We start from the raw sequence: 17,093 nt of genomic DNA, 5'->3' as shown, positions 1-17,093 counted from the left end.
TCCCCAAATTATCCTCCTATGTGAGTCTTATCCATGCCTAACATGGGAACGTAAGCAAAACCTCTGTATAGTCAATATTGCGGCAAGGGCATGAGCTGTGCTGGCATCTTTGAAGCTATCGTAAGTTATGAGGAAAAGGAGCCATGCCAAGTTAATTCAAATATTTCTTTCCATCTGGCTGATTCCACAGTAAGAATAATGTCACTCAATTATTTACTACATTATACAACAAGGATGAGCGTTCATGTGTTCTGTTTTGACTTTCTCTGGAAACTTATCAGACCTCTGCCAATTCAATAATGAGCTGAATGCTACTACAGAACTTCAGAGAAACTCAAAAGTTGAACTTTTCTATGTCTTGTAGCAGGGTGCCTTACTTCAGCCAAGCACCTCCAAGGCTAAGAACAGGGATTTGCTAACATGACGAGCTCTGAGCATGATCTCACATTTGATTATTTGCACTACACACCGCTAACAATCGGGTGCATTACCATACAGACGAAAGTCTGGGTCAGATACCGACAGCTTATATGGTTACATTCTACCATGATAAATTGTGAAATGAAATACAATAAATATGGCCATTTGAGAGCTGATGCAGGAGAAAAGAAATTATGATATGCTGTCAGATGGTTGGAAAGATCTTACTGATTCATTAATTCAGGGAACCTAGCTTTCATTTATTTTGTGTTTATTTTTCTAGGCTTGTACAAGCATGTTCATCTTTCACATGCCATACTTGATCAAACCAATAGATCCTCTAGGCACTTTTTTTCTGTGTTCAGTGCCTGTGAATGGAAAACAAAATGATTATTGGTCTATTTGAAGGTTGAGATCTGGCCACGGGACAAGTTCACTGATCAAGAGCTTTTAATTGAAGGCATTTACATGCACTTTCTAGAAAATGGAATATTACCTAATATGGTGGAACAAGATCCATTCTGGGATTCTGTTGAGATTTTGCATCTTGGGAGGTAAAAATCAGAAAGAATGTACTGTAGAGAGAGCACCTCAAAGTGATTTTGTTTTTACTCTGTATCATGACCACCATTGGATTTAATGGTTAATGCCCATTTTGCTATCAACATGCACCATTGTAAATGTGTTGCAGTGCCCATGTGTGGTTGGAAACTTTGGTGTATTGCATCGCTTACAAAGACCAGGTGGAGGCTATTAACTATCAAGGGAAAGAAGAAGCTGTTATACAGATCAGATTGCTGCCCTGCACTCCAAGTGGAAAGTAAGCTCAAAACATGACTATAAAATGTTAACACTCATAAGTGAAATATAAATTGACTTTGGGTGGAGTACAGTGTCAAATCAACTTTGCGGTATAGGGAGAGGGACTCCATTGGGCATTGAGTGCCCAAACTATCGGCCTGTTTCCCAAATTGCAACCCACAACCAGCTTCCTAGAGTTTATTCAGCAGCCTTGGCCATGTGGCATGGGCAGCTTTGTCACTGGTAAAATGAACAGTGGTGGTGACAAAAGCCTCTTCACTAGTGGTTAATTCATCACTTCCAGCTCACAGTTTACCCAAGGGTAGTCAGGGTGGTAGAACTGCAGTAGAGTTGGACAGTTGATTAGGACAGCATCTCCACCATGCCATCTAATTTTACCAGATCTAGTGGATTACCAGAGATCATCTGTACTGTTGTTTAAGAGAAGCATTTAAATTAAAAGCAGTCACATTCCTCTTTATCTGATATGCAGAACAAAGGCTTTGAAAGTTAAAATGGCATTATGCAGACGGCAAAAAACTCTTTGGGCTGCTGGAAAGTCTACGGCCATCATAATTATGAGAAGGTACTCAACAGAAGCCACAACAGATTGATCTGAATTTTGACAAGTTCTGATTTATTTAGCCAATAAATATCACGTTAATTCTGCCTGCTTCTAACAGCAATCTGAGCCTCAATTTAAATTTCAAAATAAACTTGAGAACAGGATTACATAAGACTGGCATTAAAACATAAATATTTATTACTGTGGCTGCAGAAAACATGATGGATGATGTGACCATGCCATAAGATGTTTACTCCCAGTAAAATAACTAACAACTCGATTGTCACTCTGTAGCTGTTGAAATTCTCATAAATATTCACAAGTGCTATAACATTAATTGGAAAATTCATTTTACTTTGAATTTTACCACTTCATCTTGTGTTCTCACTTCAACTTTCAATCTCTGTTTTTTATGCCAAACAGCCAAATTTGAGACAACTTGAGAATATTTTAAAACAGTTAATTTTATTCACCAACATAATTACGCATGCCACAAATTAGTTAAAAACCAAAAGAACTTGGATGCTGCAAATCAGCAATGAAAACAGAAATTGCTGGAAAAACTCAGCAGACCTGGCAGCATATCAGAGTTAACATTTCAGACCGAGTGACCTTTCCTCAGAACTGGACTCATTAAGTCTGATTTCTCTCCACAGATGCTTCCAGACCAGCTGGGTTTTTCCAACAATTTATGTTTTTGTTGCCACAAATTAACTTGGGTAGATTGAGGGTAATGATTGCACCTCAATAACCAGTCAAGTGAATCTTTACCATTTGTTACTTTGTAAATCCATTTTTAACCCTTTATAAGTGAATTGGTTTTGAATGATGTAAAATTGGACACATTTCTCTGGAAGGGCCTAACATTTGATTGAGCTGAAAATAATTTGTTATTGGAGACAGAATGAATGCAGACTCTGTAATATGATCAGTATCTCACATGTGGGCACTGCAAATGAGACACTAAAGGTTTTTAACTATTCCCAAGCTGTGATGCACTGCTTGCAGTACAAGGATTGCAAAGTATACTCAAGCATATGTGCCCCTGCAGAGCAGTATATACTTTTGAAGTGGTTGAACTTGCTGAGCAATAGCACTGAGTGAGCCATTAAGTAAGAATTCCAGGAGAACACAGACTAATGTAAGTCATCAAGCAATTTACAAAGGTCGTATTAGTAAATGATACTGAAGGAGTTTAGATGTAGAGAGGCGGGAGAAGGGCCCCTCAAGTGAAATACAGTACAAATACATCTAAGGCCTGTTGCGGTGACTGATCTACTTCATTATTGTACAATATATAGTCCTGAGTACTCACTATGCTTGATTCTATTATATTTCATGCATTTTAGAAACGTCAGGAATATTTATTTTTCAAAGTAAGAATTACTCTGGCTACCTGGAGATATTCATCACACATTTGAGACTTTGTCAAAGTTCTCCAATAGTCAGGATTTCAGAGCATAATTTTTGTTAAAAAGCCCTTGGGAGTCACCCCATTCCTTTTAAAGATAACACAGTTTGGAGGTGGAGGAACACAGCAGGTCAGGCAGCATCATAGAAGCAGGAAAGCTGATGTTTTGGGCCAGGACCCTTCTATTCCTTTTAAGTTGTTTCAATTGAAAAGTGTGCACTCAAGAGAAGGTGCATTTAAAAAAGAGGCAACTAATATGATATATGTACATTCCCTGTTTAGCCCACTGGGAGAGGAATCTGTCATGGTTGATTCTGACGATTTGCTGGGAAAATGCATGGACTTTCAAATGCAGATTAGTCTATGTTTGGGAGTGAAATGGATCAAAGGAAACAGCAGCAGAGGAGTTCAAATTGGGTGAGATATCCCAGCTTCCATCTACATACTCCTGTGACACACAAAGCAATCAAACACCTGAGGTTTTATTCTAATAAGTAGCTTACAATTAGACACAAACTTTTTCAAAGATTTCCTCCGCCTCCTGAAGATTCTGTTGAATTGTAGAAAATTGAAAACTCATTCTCTCTTTCATGAAACCCTGTCACTATTTCTTTCTGATGATTTTCATGTACAAGTTATTTTGTGTGGCTTACTGATGGATATTGTAAAACTCAATCTGAATATGCAAGAACTGCCAAATGGAATGTAAGGTGAATCAGTGAAGATCACAGTCATTTTAAATATCTTATATACTTCTACTTGTTATTTTGTCCTTGTAATTTACTGATCTGATTTATATTTGATGATGTGCTGGATAGTTACCAGTATTTTATTCACTTGAAGACTTCACCTGATGAAGGAGCAATGCTTTGAAAGCTTGTGATTTCAAATAAGCCTGTTGGGCCACAACCTGGTGTCATGTGACTTCTGATTTTGTCCACCCCAGTCCAATACTAGCACCTCCACATCATTTACTTCCTAAGCTGTGGTGTGATGAACTTAACAGAGCACTCTATGTGAGATCTAACTAGGGTTTTGTATAGCTGCAGCTGCTGAATATTAATAATACCCCAAAAAATTCCATTCCAGCACCTCCAGCTTTGGAACTGGTTGCCAAGTACTGGTAGAAGCAGATTTGGTGACACATTTGCTTTTGTACAATACAGGGAGGGCTGCTCTTCTTGGGATGCTATGCTCCCAAGTTACCAATTTTAAAGTGGATTTATGATGAGCAGTTTTCTCTGGAATCAAAGGTTAATCAGGAACTCTCAACAGTGCCAGGCTGAGATGATGGGACAAGGACAGAGATAGATTGGCCAGGAGTGGAAGGGGGAGATGGCCCAAAGGGTGTAAAAATTAGTGGGCAGGAGCAAGACTTCCTGTGTCCATGGAGCCAATGAAAGGGGGTTCATCATCCTTGCTTACCACCAAGCTACACGGATACTGCTGTCAGATTGGGTTCTTGGCATGGGCCTTCCCATATCTGGTAAAATCCCAGTAGCTCAAGGTGAGGCCCTTCTTCGGGTGGGTTTTAATTGTCCAACTAAGAACCTGTAAGGGATCATGGGTAAGTGGACAACCAGAAACCCTGTACTGATGTTGTTGACTGATACAGGACTCTGATTTGCAGCAATTATCTGTCTGTTCTTTTCATAAAACAGAGAAGTGCATAGAGTGCTGACTGTTCTTGTGCCAGATAGAATTTTGTTAAAGACTAGCGGATCTCCAATTACATGAAAGCATTATTAACCCTAGCATTTCAAAACATTTAAGCTTGCTACTTTTAGATATCACCACATATTCAGATACCACATTGTCCTTCAATCATATTCACTTGCGACTTAACAAAATTCACAGACTGTGATGAGAATTTAACACTCATTTATTCAGATTTAAATGCAGCGAGAAATGCCAAGGGGAAAATTCAGGTGTAACATGTATCAACACAGCATGGAGTCAAAAGAATTCAAGTTCTCTATTAGTAGAAATGTGATAAAAATAGTTCAATGAAATGATGGAGAATATTTAAATTAACAATTAAAATTTGCAATTAAAGTTTTCTCTGCACCTATTTAGGCTTTAGTCTTACTCTATAACCAACAATATCTGTACACGTACTTGCAGCAGATCTGAAGGTGTTAATACCAAATCTCAGCAATGTTATAACACATTATCAATACATAGAACATTAGATTTGTTGATATCCAGTATAAATTTCCATTTTTAGCATCTTATAAAGAGTTTCAGAGTGTTGTTTTTCAAACTACAATGATGTTGTTAACAAATAGCTTCTTGTGTGCACAGGTTTACGATGTATAGGCTTCCAGCAACATTCTCTACCCCTACTGTGTGGAATAATGCCAACTTTCAAATGGATTATACAATGTCTTTCACGATTCAACATGTTACTGCAGATTTCCTCAGCTATTTGAAAACACATGCGGTAGTACTGGAGCTGTGGGGTTTGCAAGGTGTGTGAATTGAGCTTCCGAATTGTTACAGGCAATGAAGAAAATCTGATATAAAGATGCAATTAAAGCACATGTATTGTTATTAAATCCTCAAAGCTACTACATTGTAGCTAACCACGTGATGGAGTGTGTTTCAGCTCCTGTTGTTGCAATTTCACTCACTGTTAATTTGCATTTCTTACATCATCAGGTGGAAGAGATGTAAACACAATGTTGGTGCTTAACTTGGGGGAGGTGACAAGGCAAATCTGTTTAGTGTCAGAGATAATGGGAACTGCAGATGCTGGAGAATTCCATGATAATAAAATGTGAGGCTGGATGAACACAGCAGGCCAAGCAGCATCTCAGGAGCACAAAAGCTGACGTTTCGGTCCTGGACCCTTCATCAGAGAGGGGGATGGGGAGAGGGAACTGGAATAAATAGGGAGAGAGGGGGAGGCGGACCGAAGATGGAGAGTAAAGAAGATAGGTGGAGAGAGCTAATGAAATGTGAGGCTGGACGAACACAGCAGGCCAAGCAGCATCTCAGGAGCACAAAAGCTGACGTTTCGGGCCTAGACCCTTCATCAGAGAGGGGGATGGGGGGAGGGAACTGGAATAAATAGGGAGAGAGGGGGAGGCGGACCGAAGATGGAGAGTAAAGAAGATAGGTGGAGAGAGTGTAGGTGGGGAGGTAGGGAGGGGATAGGTCAGTCCGGGGAAGACGGACAGGTCAAGGAGGTGGGATGAGGTTAGTAGGTAGCGGGGGGTGCGGCTTGGGGTGGGAGGAAGGGATGGGTGAGAGGAAGAACCGGTTAGGGAGGCAGAGACAGGTTGGACTGGTTTTGGGATGCAGTGGGTGGGGGGGAAGAGCTGGGCTGGTTGTGTGGTGCAGTGGGGGGAGGGGACGAACTGGGCTGGTTGAGGGATGCAGTTGGGGAAGGGGAGATTTTGAAACTGGTGAAGTCCACATTGATACCATATGGCTGCAGGGTTCCCAGGCGGAATATGAGTTGCTGTTCCTGCAACCTTCGGGTGGCATCATTGTGGCACTGCAGGAGGCCCATGATGGACATGTTATCAAGAGAATGGGAGGGGGAGTGGAAATGGTTTGCGACTGGGAGGTGCAGTTGTTTTTTGCGAACTGAGCGGAGGTGTTCTGCAAAGCGGTCCCCAAGCCTCCGCTTGGTTTCCCCAATGTAGAGGAAGCCGCACCGGGTACAGTGGATGCAGTATACCACATTGGCAGATGTGCAGGTGAACCTCTGCTTGATGTGGAATGTCATCTTGGGGCCTGGGATGGGGGTGAGGGAGGAGGTGTGGGGCAAGTGTAGCATTTCCTGCGGGTGCAGGGGAAGGTGCCGGGTGTGGTGGGGTTGGAGGGCAGTGTGGAGCGAACAAGGGAGTCACGGAGAGAGTGGTCTCTCCGGAAAGCAGACAGGGGTGGGGATGGAAAAATGTCTTGGGTGGTGGGGTCGGATTGTAAATGGCGAAAGTGTCGGAGGATGACGCGTTGTATTTGTAAGTAGTGAATAAAGACTAGTTCAAGAGTAATAGCTCTGGAAATCTGAAGCAAGCTACATGTCTGTGCTCCGGGTGAGAAGTTAATGCCTAAGGCAGAGACAAATGCACATGTGGTAAAATGTTTAATGTGAGTTAATATTCCATCATTAAAAGCTCACATTACTTGGCTTTGTCTGTGGCAACTTTCATTCTAAAACCTTTAAAAAGATAAGCAATGCCAGCTACTCTTGAACTTGGAATAGCAAGTGATTGCTATCCATGCTAATCATTCCTCAGCACCTGGAAGAGTTATATTCAACACCGACCAGTTGGCATATTCTTCTGTGGATGGATCTTCAGAATAACCTAAAATTACTTGGGAGTCTATTAATGGCAGTCTTGACTATCCTAGTATCATGCAGGATACAACACACAAGGAAGATAATTGCCCACCATCCCAGCACCTGCTCTTTGATTGAGTGATCCAATTAATTATTCTCCTGCTCTTTTGTCATAGCCCTATAAAATCATTTCCCTTCAGGTACTAAACCAATTTGCTTTTGAATATTGTTTTTGATCTTGTACATTGTAATTCTGCTCCTGCACTCTCCTTCCCCAACAAAATATACCTCCTAACTTTTCTCAACTGATTAACTACTTCAGTCTTCACTCAGACTACGTCTCTTTCCTCACTCATCTCTCTCCCTGCCCTACATTTCCCATTCCTCCTTTCTCCTCTTCGATCCTCACTCTCTGTCCTTTCCCAACTTCCTCTGCTCTCCTCTTCTCTCCCAATGCTTTCCTGCACTCTTCCTCTATTCTCTTTTTCCTCACTCAGCATGTTCCAATATCCAATTGCACTCTAACTCTGATTGACCTCAAATGGCAGAGGCTTTCAATGTCTTGGTCAATGCAGATTCATAAAATACTCAAGCACAGAAGAAACAGGTTTATAAAGAAATGGAAAAGCAACCCCTCTCTGTTTTTCAGATGGTTGCCAAGAAATGGAAACTGAGTTTGCTCAAGTTGCACGATCTAGTAATGGTAGTGTGCTGTTGGATTTGTGCTACAGCGATCAATGGACATCCGTGCCAGAGGTATGCTGAATCTGCTCATGACAAGATTATTCAGCACTGGAAAGATTAGCTTGTAGTTGATTCACATTTAATTATATTGATTTTCAAACAGATAGACCACTTGTAACTGTGTTCTGTTTTGCTGCATGAAGTAATGTTTGGTGTTTGATTTAATCTACAATTATTAATACCTTTCCTTTTGATGAAGGAAACAGCTTACTTTAGCTACAAGGAAACAATTTCGAACAAATTTCTCTCTGACACAATTCATTGCGACACAATTTAGGATCCTGAGAATTGCCGATCCAAACTATCTGAGCAACTCAAAAAGTTGGAACAAGAAATTGAAAACCTCAGAGATGCAAACCGAGACTTAAAAAAGGAAAACATCAAAATGCAGAGGAAACTGGAAAGGCTGAGAAGCTTCTCCTCAAGCCATGGTAACTAATTGTTATTACTGTGCTTTGTTGAATGTTGAATGCTTCACCTGTCATCTATTGCGAGCAAACTAACTCCCGAACTTCTCACCAGGATTAGCCACAAGTGAGAATTCCATTAAATCTACTGATGATCAATCCAGTCAAAAATCTCCATTTCCCAGCTTGGATGCTGAGTTTGCCAAGGCCCTGAAGACATTTTACTTCAGCATGATTGGAGTGAGAGGGAGACTAATCCACCTGAAGGAGGTCGGGCCACTGGTAAGGAACCTTTGCACCTGACTTTCACAGCACTATTATTTGATAATGCAGCAGTAGAATTTATAAACTTTCCAAGTGAATTAGTAAATGGAACCTTTTTAACTTTAATATAAACAAAATATGGGAGCCTGAATAATGTGGGCTACAGCAGGACTTGTGGTAGAATTGTGTAAGAGGTCTGATATGGCCTAACTTGACTTCAAAAGCAACTTGATGCATTTTTAATGCATGTGCTGGGCAGCAAGGCCAGATTCTTGCAAGGCAGTGGCCAGTTGCTGATTTAAGGGGATTGTAGCTTGTTAAACACTTTATTCAGGCTGGGGAGACAATGGCCTAGTGGTATTATCACTGGACTGTTAATCCAGAGACCCAGTTAATGTGCTGGGGACCCGGGTTTGAATCCCACCACGGCAGAAGGTGGAATTTGAATCAATAAGATATTTGGAATTAAGAATCTAATGATGACTGCGAATCCATTGTCGATTGTTGGAAAAACCCATCAGGTTCACTAATGTCCTTTAGGGAAGGAAATTGCCTTCCTTACTGGGTCTACATGTGGCTTCATACCCATAGCAATGTGGTTGACTCTTAACTGCCCTCTGGGCAATAAATGCTGCCTAGCCAGCAATGTCCTCATCCCATGAAAGAATAAAAAACAGAAAAACTTGCTTCATTAAAATTCAGACTCCCATCTTGCCAAACACACTGAACAAGCTAGATGTTGAGAAAAATTGACATGGAAGTCAGAACGAGTACCTGACCTCTCCATTGGCTATAGACAGCCTCATGTTGCTCAATACCAAACAAGATCTCAATGCATGATTCATGGGCACCAGCTTTATTCATCCCTTGAGCATGGACATTGGCATCTGACATTCAACACCCCTTAAAATCCTCCTGTCACCTCTCAGATCCACTTGCAGGATCCTTGGGCAACATAAACCTGCTTTCCAGGGTGCACCAGCAAAGAGAATTAAAAGGCAGCTTCAAGGGCACTGCTCACACAGGGAGGTATCCAGCTCCTGCATTGGACAGGGGTCCATCTCAGAACTGCTTATTTGCTTCGCACTTGCTCACCTGGTGCCTACCTGCATAGCCTCAACATTTATGCCTTCCCTTACCTTGTCTTGCTGTGATATACCATCATGGTTAACACATTGGCTTTTCAGTCAGAGGCAAGGGCTTTCAGTACTGCCATATTGATCTGCTGTTTTGTGCAGAGAAACAGACAGACTGTTATGATATTTGCCAGTGAGAACTTTCCTGTTTGGGGATGGGAGAAGAGAGTCTTGCTACACAGCACTCCCAAGCATCAATCTGATACCGAAAGCATGTACTAGCTGCCTGCGTGGCAAACACAATGAAAGTTTATTCACTTGAATGGCCGCGTTGGAAAGTACATAGAAGCTAGTCCTCAGTCCAATCAAAGCAGACCATTGTCAGTCAGGGGGTCCCTGTACCATCAGTGGTGGGCACAGTCTGCTCACAACCAAATGTCTTGGCCACAGTCATTCATCCACTTGTCCCCAGCATGGTTGGGGATATTTCTGACGACAGTCTGAGGAGTGGGAAATGGTCAGTCCTGTAGAATCAGCACTGGCATTCTGGGGAATTGTGTCTCGTCAGTTCGGGTGCTGCAAACACAGGCCAATTATCTCTATCAGCTGTCTGCTGAAGTCAGTCAAATGTCTGGGGTAAATACAGTCCTAAGGGTTGTGTGTTAATTATTGAGGAGGTGTGAGGGAAACCTGTAATTGCAATGGGGGGAGTTAGTACCAAAAGGGATGCGGCAGTCAAGGCTGGATGGGGAAAATCAAGACAGGTGCTGATGTGGGGACAAGGTTGGTGCTGAGTGAGAATCTCAAGATGTATGGAAGGGTAAGAAAAAGGGAATTGGAGGGCTTGTTAGGTAATGAGAAGGTTAGGGTTAGGGTTAGGGTTAGGGTTAGGGTTAGGGTTAGGGTTAGGGTTAAGGTTAGAGTTAGGGTTAGGGTTAGGGTTAGGGTTAAGGTTAAGGTTAGAGTTAGGGTTAGGGTTAGAGTTAGAGTTAGAGTTAGGGTTAGGGTAGGTTATTGGCAGTAACTGGAATGGAGGCCTCCAACAAGGGGTGCACAGAGGAACAAAAGGAGAAGTTGCTGGAAAAACTCAGCAGGTCTGGCAGCATCTGTGGAGAAAAGATAAGAGTTAACGTTTTGGGTCCAGTAACCCTTCCTTAGAACTGATGGTGGCTGGGAAGAAAAAATATGCAGAAAATAGGGAGGGGAATGGGGTAGGGAGTGAGCAAGATGGAAAAGGAGAGACTCTGAAGAGAGAGAAGAGCAGTTAGATAGACAAATGAATGGATAACAATCCAGCTGGGAGGGTGAATAGCTGTTAATGGGGACTGTTAGTGATTAACGATAGGTAGGTATAATGGTAGACTATGTGATAACAAGGCCTGGTGTGTGGGGTAGGGGAGTAGGACATGGGAGATTTTAAGGCCCTAAAATTATTGAAACTCAGTATTGAGACTGGAGGGCTGCAGGGTCCTCAAGTGGAAAATGAGATGTTGTTCTTCTAGCTTGTGCAGAGCTTCGCTGAAACACTGCAGCAAGCCTAACACAGAGAAGTTGGCCAGGGAACAGGGTGATCTGTTAAAGTGGCAGGCAACAGATAGCTCTTTTAGCGAGTCTTTTTAGCGAGCAGAATGTAGATGTTCTGTGAAGTCATCATCCAGTCTATGCTTCGTTTCCCAATGTTGAGGAGACCACATTATGAGCAGCAAATGCAGTAGACTAGATTCTGGGAAGTGTAAGTGAAGTGTTGCTTCACCTGGAAGGTGTGTTTGGGCCCTTGGATACTGGGGATGTAGGAGGTAAATAGACAAGTGTTGCACCTTGGCTGGTTACAGGGGAAAGTGCCGTAGGAGTGTGGGGAGGTGCTGGGGGTGAAGAAAGTTTGGACCAGGGTGTCCAGGAGGGGTCCCTGCAGAAGGTAGACAAAGGAGGGGAGGGGAATACGTGTCTGGTGGTGGCATTTTGCTGGAGGTGGCGGAAATGGTGTCTGATGATCTTCTGGATGTGGATGCTGGTGGGATAGTAGGTAGGGAAAAGGGGAGCCCTATCGCTGTTGCGGGAGGGAAGAGAAGGGGTGAGGACGGATGTGCGGGAGATGGGTCAGACGTGGTTGAGGGCTCTGTCGACAATGGTGCTGGGGCATCCTTGGTTGAAGAAGAACATGGGCATTTTGGAGGCTCCCTTGTCGAAGATTGCCTCATCTGAACATATGCGATTGAGAAGGAGAAACTGGGAGAATGGGATGGAGTCCTTACAGGAAGCAGGGTTGAGGATGTATAGTCCAGGTAGCCATGGGAGTTGGTGGGTTTGTAGTGGATATTAGTGGCCAGTCTAACCCCAGAAATGGAAACTGAAATGTCGAGGAAGGGAAGGGAGGCGTTAGAAGTAGGCCAGGTGGAGGTAAGGGCATGGCTGAAATTGGAAGTGAAAGTGATTTTTCCAGTTTTGGATGAGAGGCGGAAACAGCACTGATGATATCAGAGAAAGAGTTGTGGGTGAGGGCCACAAGGAATATTCCATGTACCACAAGAACCCCACAGAGAAAGAGGCATAGAGCACCCGGGTGGACATCATTAAGACGTAACGTTAGGGTTCAAGAGTAGGGAGGACAGTTTGATGCAAATTTCACATGAGGGATGGGTGGAAATAGATTGTCAGGATACTGTGAGGTAAAAAGAGACATGTGGCTCTGGAGGAAGTGAATCTGTTAACCAAGTGGAGCTGAGCTTGTCCAATTGAGGTGCGTTCACTGAGACCACTTGCAATTCTTCAGAAGTTAAATGCAACTAGAAAATGGCTGGTACAATGCCCGGAGTGGGTGGAGTCAGTGTCAGTTTGATGGTGAAAGCATGGGATCCACATCTCTTAGATGCTGGGACTGCTGCTATTTTGAATTACAATCATTCCTTTGTCCATTTGCAATGTATGCAGCGTGAATGTGCTTAGGCTTCAAAAGGTGACTGAAGGCTGTTTGCGCAATGCCATCGGTGCTTGCAAATCTAACATTGTCATCTCAATGATGTAGAAGGTAACTTAAACAGAGGTGAATTTTAGACAAAAAGCATCACCCACTTGTGAAACTTGCATGATGGTGGGGGTGGAGGGGAGCATTGCTTTGTGATTGACAAGGGCCTAGGATGGGAAGTGGTTCGGAACACAACAGGCACCCCTCCTTTATATGTTATATGTTTGCCACTCAGCCAGTGTGGTACCTTTACCAAATTGGTCACCAGTGCTGTGGTGGAGCAGATGATAGAGCCATTGAAAATGTGGTTCTGTCAATTGGACCAGTCTTGTGGGGGGACTTCCAGTATTGTAGGAACAGAGTGTGCCATGCCAGCTTGACATGCCTTACTCTGTGCAAATAAAGCAGGAACCAAAGGAGATGTGACAGATGCTGAGGAACTGAGGGAATGGGAGTAGCCTTCTGAGGAGGAGGAGGATGAGGATGTTGGGGAGTACCCTCTCCTTGTATCTAGCAGAAGTCAGCTGCATTGGGTGGTACAAGCCAGCGAGGACCTGATTGACACCCAATTCCTGTAGAATGGAACTGAGTGTAGCATTCCATCATGGGGGTGTTAGATGGGATAAAGTTCAGGACTGGTTAACAATGTGATGGCTAAACGGCGACTAGAGTGAGAGAACATGATTGTATGTGTAAGGGAGTGTCAGCCATGCCTCTGTGCCATGAGCTGCATGGTCTTGTGGCTTCTTTGCCGGGTTTTTGCTGGTGAGGGGCAACACAGGACTGTGAATACTTATCTGGGTGCATAGTGGGCTTTCAAATATGGCATTGGTAGAAGGGTCATTCAGCAGACATGTACTGAGTGGTGAGTTGCCCTGGGAATGCTGAGAAAGGGCTAGAATCAGGTGAGTGGGTTATCTTGGGATAGGGTAGTTAATTTTTGGGTGAGTTAGGTAAGATAGTTAAGGATCTCACCAGGCTACCCTTCCAAGAAAAACAATGCAACTGGCACCTAACCTAATTAAATAGATTCAGCCTATGCTGTTGTTGCAACTAATTTCAGAAGGGTGAATAAATTCTCCTCTCACCACTCCTGAGGTTGGCATAACAGAGTTTTGGATTTTAAACAATGATGTTTTCATCTTTGTTCAATATGCACTTGCCCATACAGTAAAGTTGTTATACATTAATTAAACCAGACAGATTCTTGTGAATTCATTCAAATTAAGGGGTTATTTTATTGTAAACTTACTCAAGTACAATATAAAGCTTCATAAGATGATAAAACCCCATTTCAAGTTCCATGACTTACACAAACATACTTGCATGCAATCAAACAGAACAAGATTCAGGGTGAGGGTAGGTGGAATTCAAACAAAGTCATATTTTTTAGGTGAAGGAATTATATTTTCCAGTGTTGATTTCAAAGTTCCACAGGAGTTGTGGCTGGCTGGTCTTCTGGAGACAGTCTTTGTAAACTTGAAATCAGTCCTGCTGCCAGAGTAAGGCCTTTGGCACTTCAAGTTCCTTTGTTTTCAATTCTCCACCTCTGTGGTGTATTCCAAGTTGAAAGTGACACTGGGAAATTTCTATCTCTTTATGTTTTTAAAAAAATTGTAAGTGTCTATGGGCATTATAACAAATCATTAGACTCTTTTGGGACTTGAGTCGGCTCTCTGGGCCTATTGAGTTTCCCTCCATCCTAAGGAAAGTCACCAGAAATGGGAGCCATGACAGAAAGCCAGCTTGCTGGCCAACAGTGCTATTTTTATCACATGCATCCTTTATTAGGCCGATGGGACCTGAAAGTCACATCCACTGAATCACAGAAGAGTGCAGCGCAAGAGTTGGTCATCCAGCTCAACAGGTGTGCGCCACTGTTTCCAAGAAAAAAAACTGTGAGATCCTCTATTTCTGTTTGTCACCACATCACATCAATTTTTATCCTTCATGTCTTCATCCAAAGCACAACTGAATTTTTTTCACCAACCACCCTATCAGGCAATGTATTCCAAATCTGACCCACTCCTTGGGAAAATGTTTTATCTTCTCAGTGCTTCTGGTTCTTTTCACTGTCACTCTAAATATGTGCCCTCTGGTAATCAACCTAGCAGCCACTGGAAACAATTTATGTTTATTCACTGTTCCCAAACCCTTCATGATTTTAAAGCAACTCTTATCGAATGAACTCTTGGCTTTCTCTGCCTCAAAGGGTACAACACCAGCTCCTTGAATCTATTCATTAACTGTAAATCCTCATTGATGAAACCATTCTGGAAAATCAATTTGATACCCTATCCAAAGGCTTTATCTTCTTCTTAAAGGCTGGTGTACAGAATTGAATAAAATCATCCAGCTGGGACTGATCCAGTCTTTTATGAATGTTTGGCTTCCTGGCTTTTGTACTCAATGCTGTATAAGCTGTCTTGATATCATCAAAGATTTGTGCACTCTCATGTTTCTTCGTATTTGCACCCTTTTATAATTAGAATAGTGAAATATATTATGTGGTGGCATTGTCTCTGCATTAAGGTGGAACGAATTGTGAATCATGCTGTAACCCAAAAAAATACTGTATATGACAATTTCTTCCGGTATAATTTTCAGCAATACATCTTCTAGAATCATATAAAGAAGGGTCTTTCATCCAAATAAACAATAACTTATCAATGTTATGTGATTGTTTTAAATTGATGGTACTGAGTTCCCAAAAATAAGTCAAAGGTAGTAATCTGAATAATAGAGGAAATTAAATAAACTAGGAATAAAGACATGGCTTGATTTGGGTCTGATTGTGCTCATGAATTTCACTGTACCTTTCATTAATAAGAAGGTTCTCACCTGGTGTGCTGATCAAAAGAATCCCTTGTTTTACAGTTAGAGGTATGAGTTAGATGAGGTGAATTTTCTGCTTACTATCACAGGAAATGGATTTATTCCAATGTTGGCATTAAGAAATGGTTTTTAATATTTGAATGATGCATTCTTTTATCTTGGGCCAACAGCAGAAACCAGACGTAAGAACATTGTATTTGTTAAAGAGTCATCTTTTATAATGGTTTTCATGAAGAGTGATGGAAAATTGATGACAGAATTGAGCCCACCTCCTGTCGAGTCGTGAACTGTCCTGGGTTTGTTCCCTGCAATTTGCATTCCTATTGGTTTTCGTTTATCTTAATCACTTTCCATTTTATGTTAACGCCTAAAAGTCATCAATCTGAAAGATAGGCCCAGCTATATGGGAGGAGCATTTGGGTGGGAGGGCATGTGAGGAAGAGGGACTTGGGAGGGCTCAGTGAGGAAAGAAAAACTCCGATTGGGAAATCCAAGCACACCTACTTCCTATACATCCTGCTGTTCAAAGTCGCATTAGGTTTCCTGCCAAATAATCAGCCTGAACATCGACCTCTTTCGTTGGGGAAGCCAGTGGCATAAAGGAGCAAGCAGTGGGATGACCAGCAGGATGAGATCACAGCTAAGGGCATCCTGTGTTCTGGGGGCATCAAGTGTGTAGAAGGTTGAGGTGGTTGTGTGGTTCACAATAGTTGTGATCATTAGGCCTATTGAGGTCAGGGAGAGAAACATCTGTTGCAGAAAAGGTCATACTTGAAGAGAAGTTGCATTTGAGGGGGGATTATGACATTGGGAGAAGTTAGGCGAATGGGGTTGAGAAACATTGCAGCCATGATCGAATAGCAGACTAGACTCGAAAGGCTAAGTGGCTTAATTCTGCATCTATATCTTATGGTCTAATGCTCTTATGAAAGTAAGCTAACTATAACTTTAAATGTGAGTTACAAAAAGTCTAACTAGATTTGCTGCACCGTTTAACACTGCTTAAAGAATCACTTTGACCAAAGCAAGACCTGCCAACGAAACTAGTCATATCTTCAAATGAAAATAACAAAGACTTACCTCTATTGTGGGCATGTGTAGCATGATATCTATGTCAAAGAACAAGGAACAACACTGCAGTGGAACAGGCTATTAGCCCACCAAGACTGTGCCAACACACAATGTCTTTCTAAACTCAAAACCTGTTGTCTCCATGTTTTCTGTATCCCTGTATTCCTGCCTATTCATATATCAGTCAAGATGCCTATTGAACATTGCAATTGTACTCACCTCCACCACCTCCTCTGCCAGTAT

At 42.3% G+C, this 17,093-nt stretch overlaps 1 protein-coding gene across 1 annotated transcript in view; it reads left to right on the top strand.

Moving 5' to 3' along the window:
- The window catches only part of LOC125455547 (kinesin-like protein KIF28P), a 76,892-nt gene extending 68,218 nt beyond the window's left edge, over positions 1-8,674 (top strand). Inside the window, exons 16-21 of the mRNA XM_059649460.1 lie at positions 829-974; positions 1,112-1,240; positions 3,480-3,614; positions 5,502-5,668; positions 8,141-8,247; positions 8,513-8,674. Of these exons, the coding sequence (XP_059505443.1) occupies positions 829-974; positions 1,112-1,240; positions 3,480-3,614; positions 5,502-5,668; positions 8,141-8,247; positions 8,513-8,674 (846 nt within the window). The remainder of the gene's footprint in view (positions 1-828; positions 975-1,111; positions 1,241-3,479; positions 3,615-5,501; positions 5,669-8,140; positions 8,248-8,512) is intronic.
- The last annotated feature ends 8,419 nt before the right edge of the window (positions 8,675-17,093 follow it).

Source organism: Stegostoma tigrinum, chromosome 10, assembly GCF_030684315.1.
Source record: "Stegostoma tigrinum isolate sSteTig4 chromosome 10, sSteTig4.hap1, whole genome shotgun sequence".
Taxonomy (NCBI): Eukaryota; Metazoa; Chordata; class Chondrichthyes; order Orectolobiformes; family Stegostomatidae; genus Stegostoma; species Stegostoma tigrinum.
The sequence above is the reverse complement of the archived record's forward strand: the minus strand, read 5'-3'. Positions and strand labels throughout refer to the sequence as shown.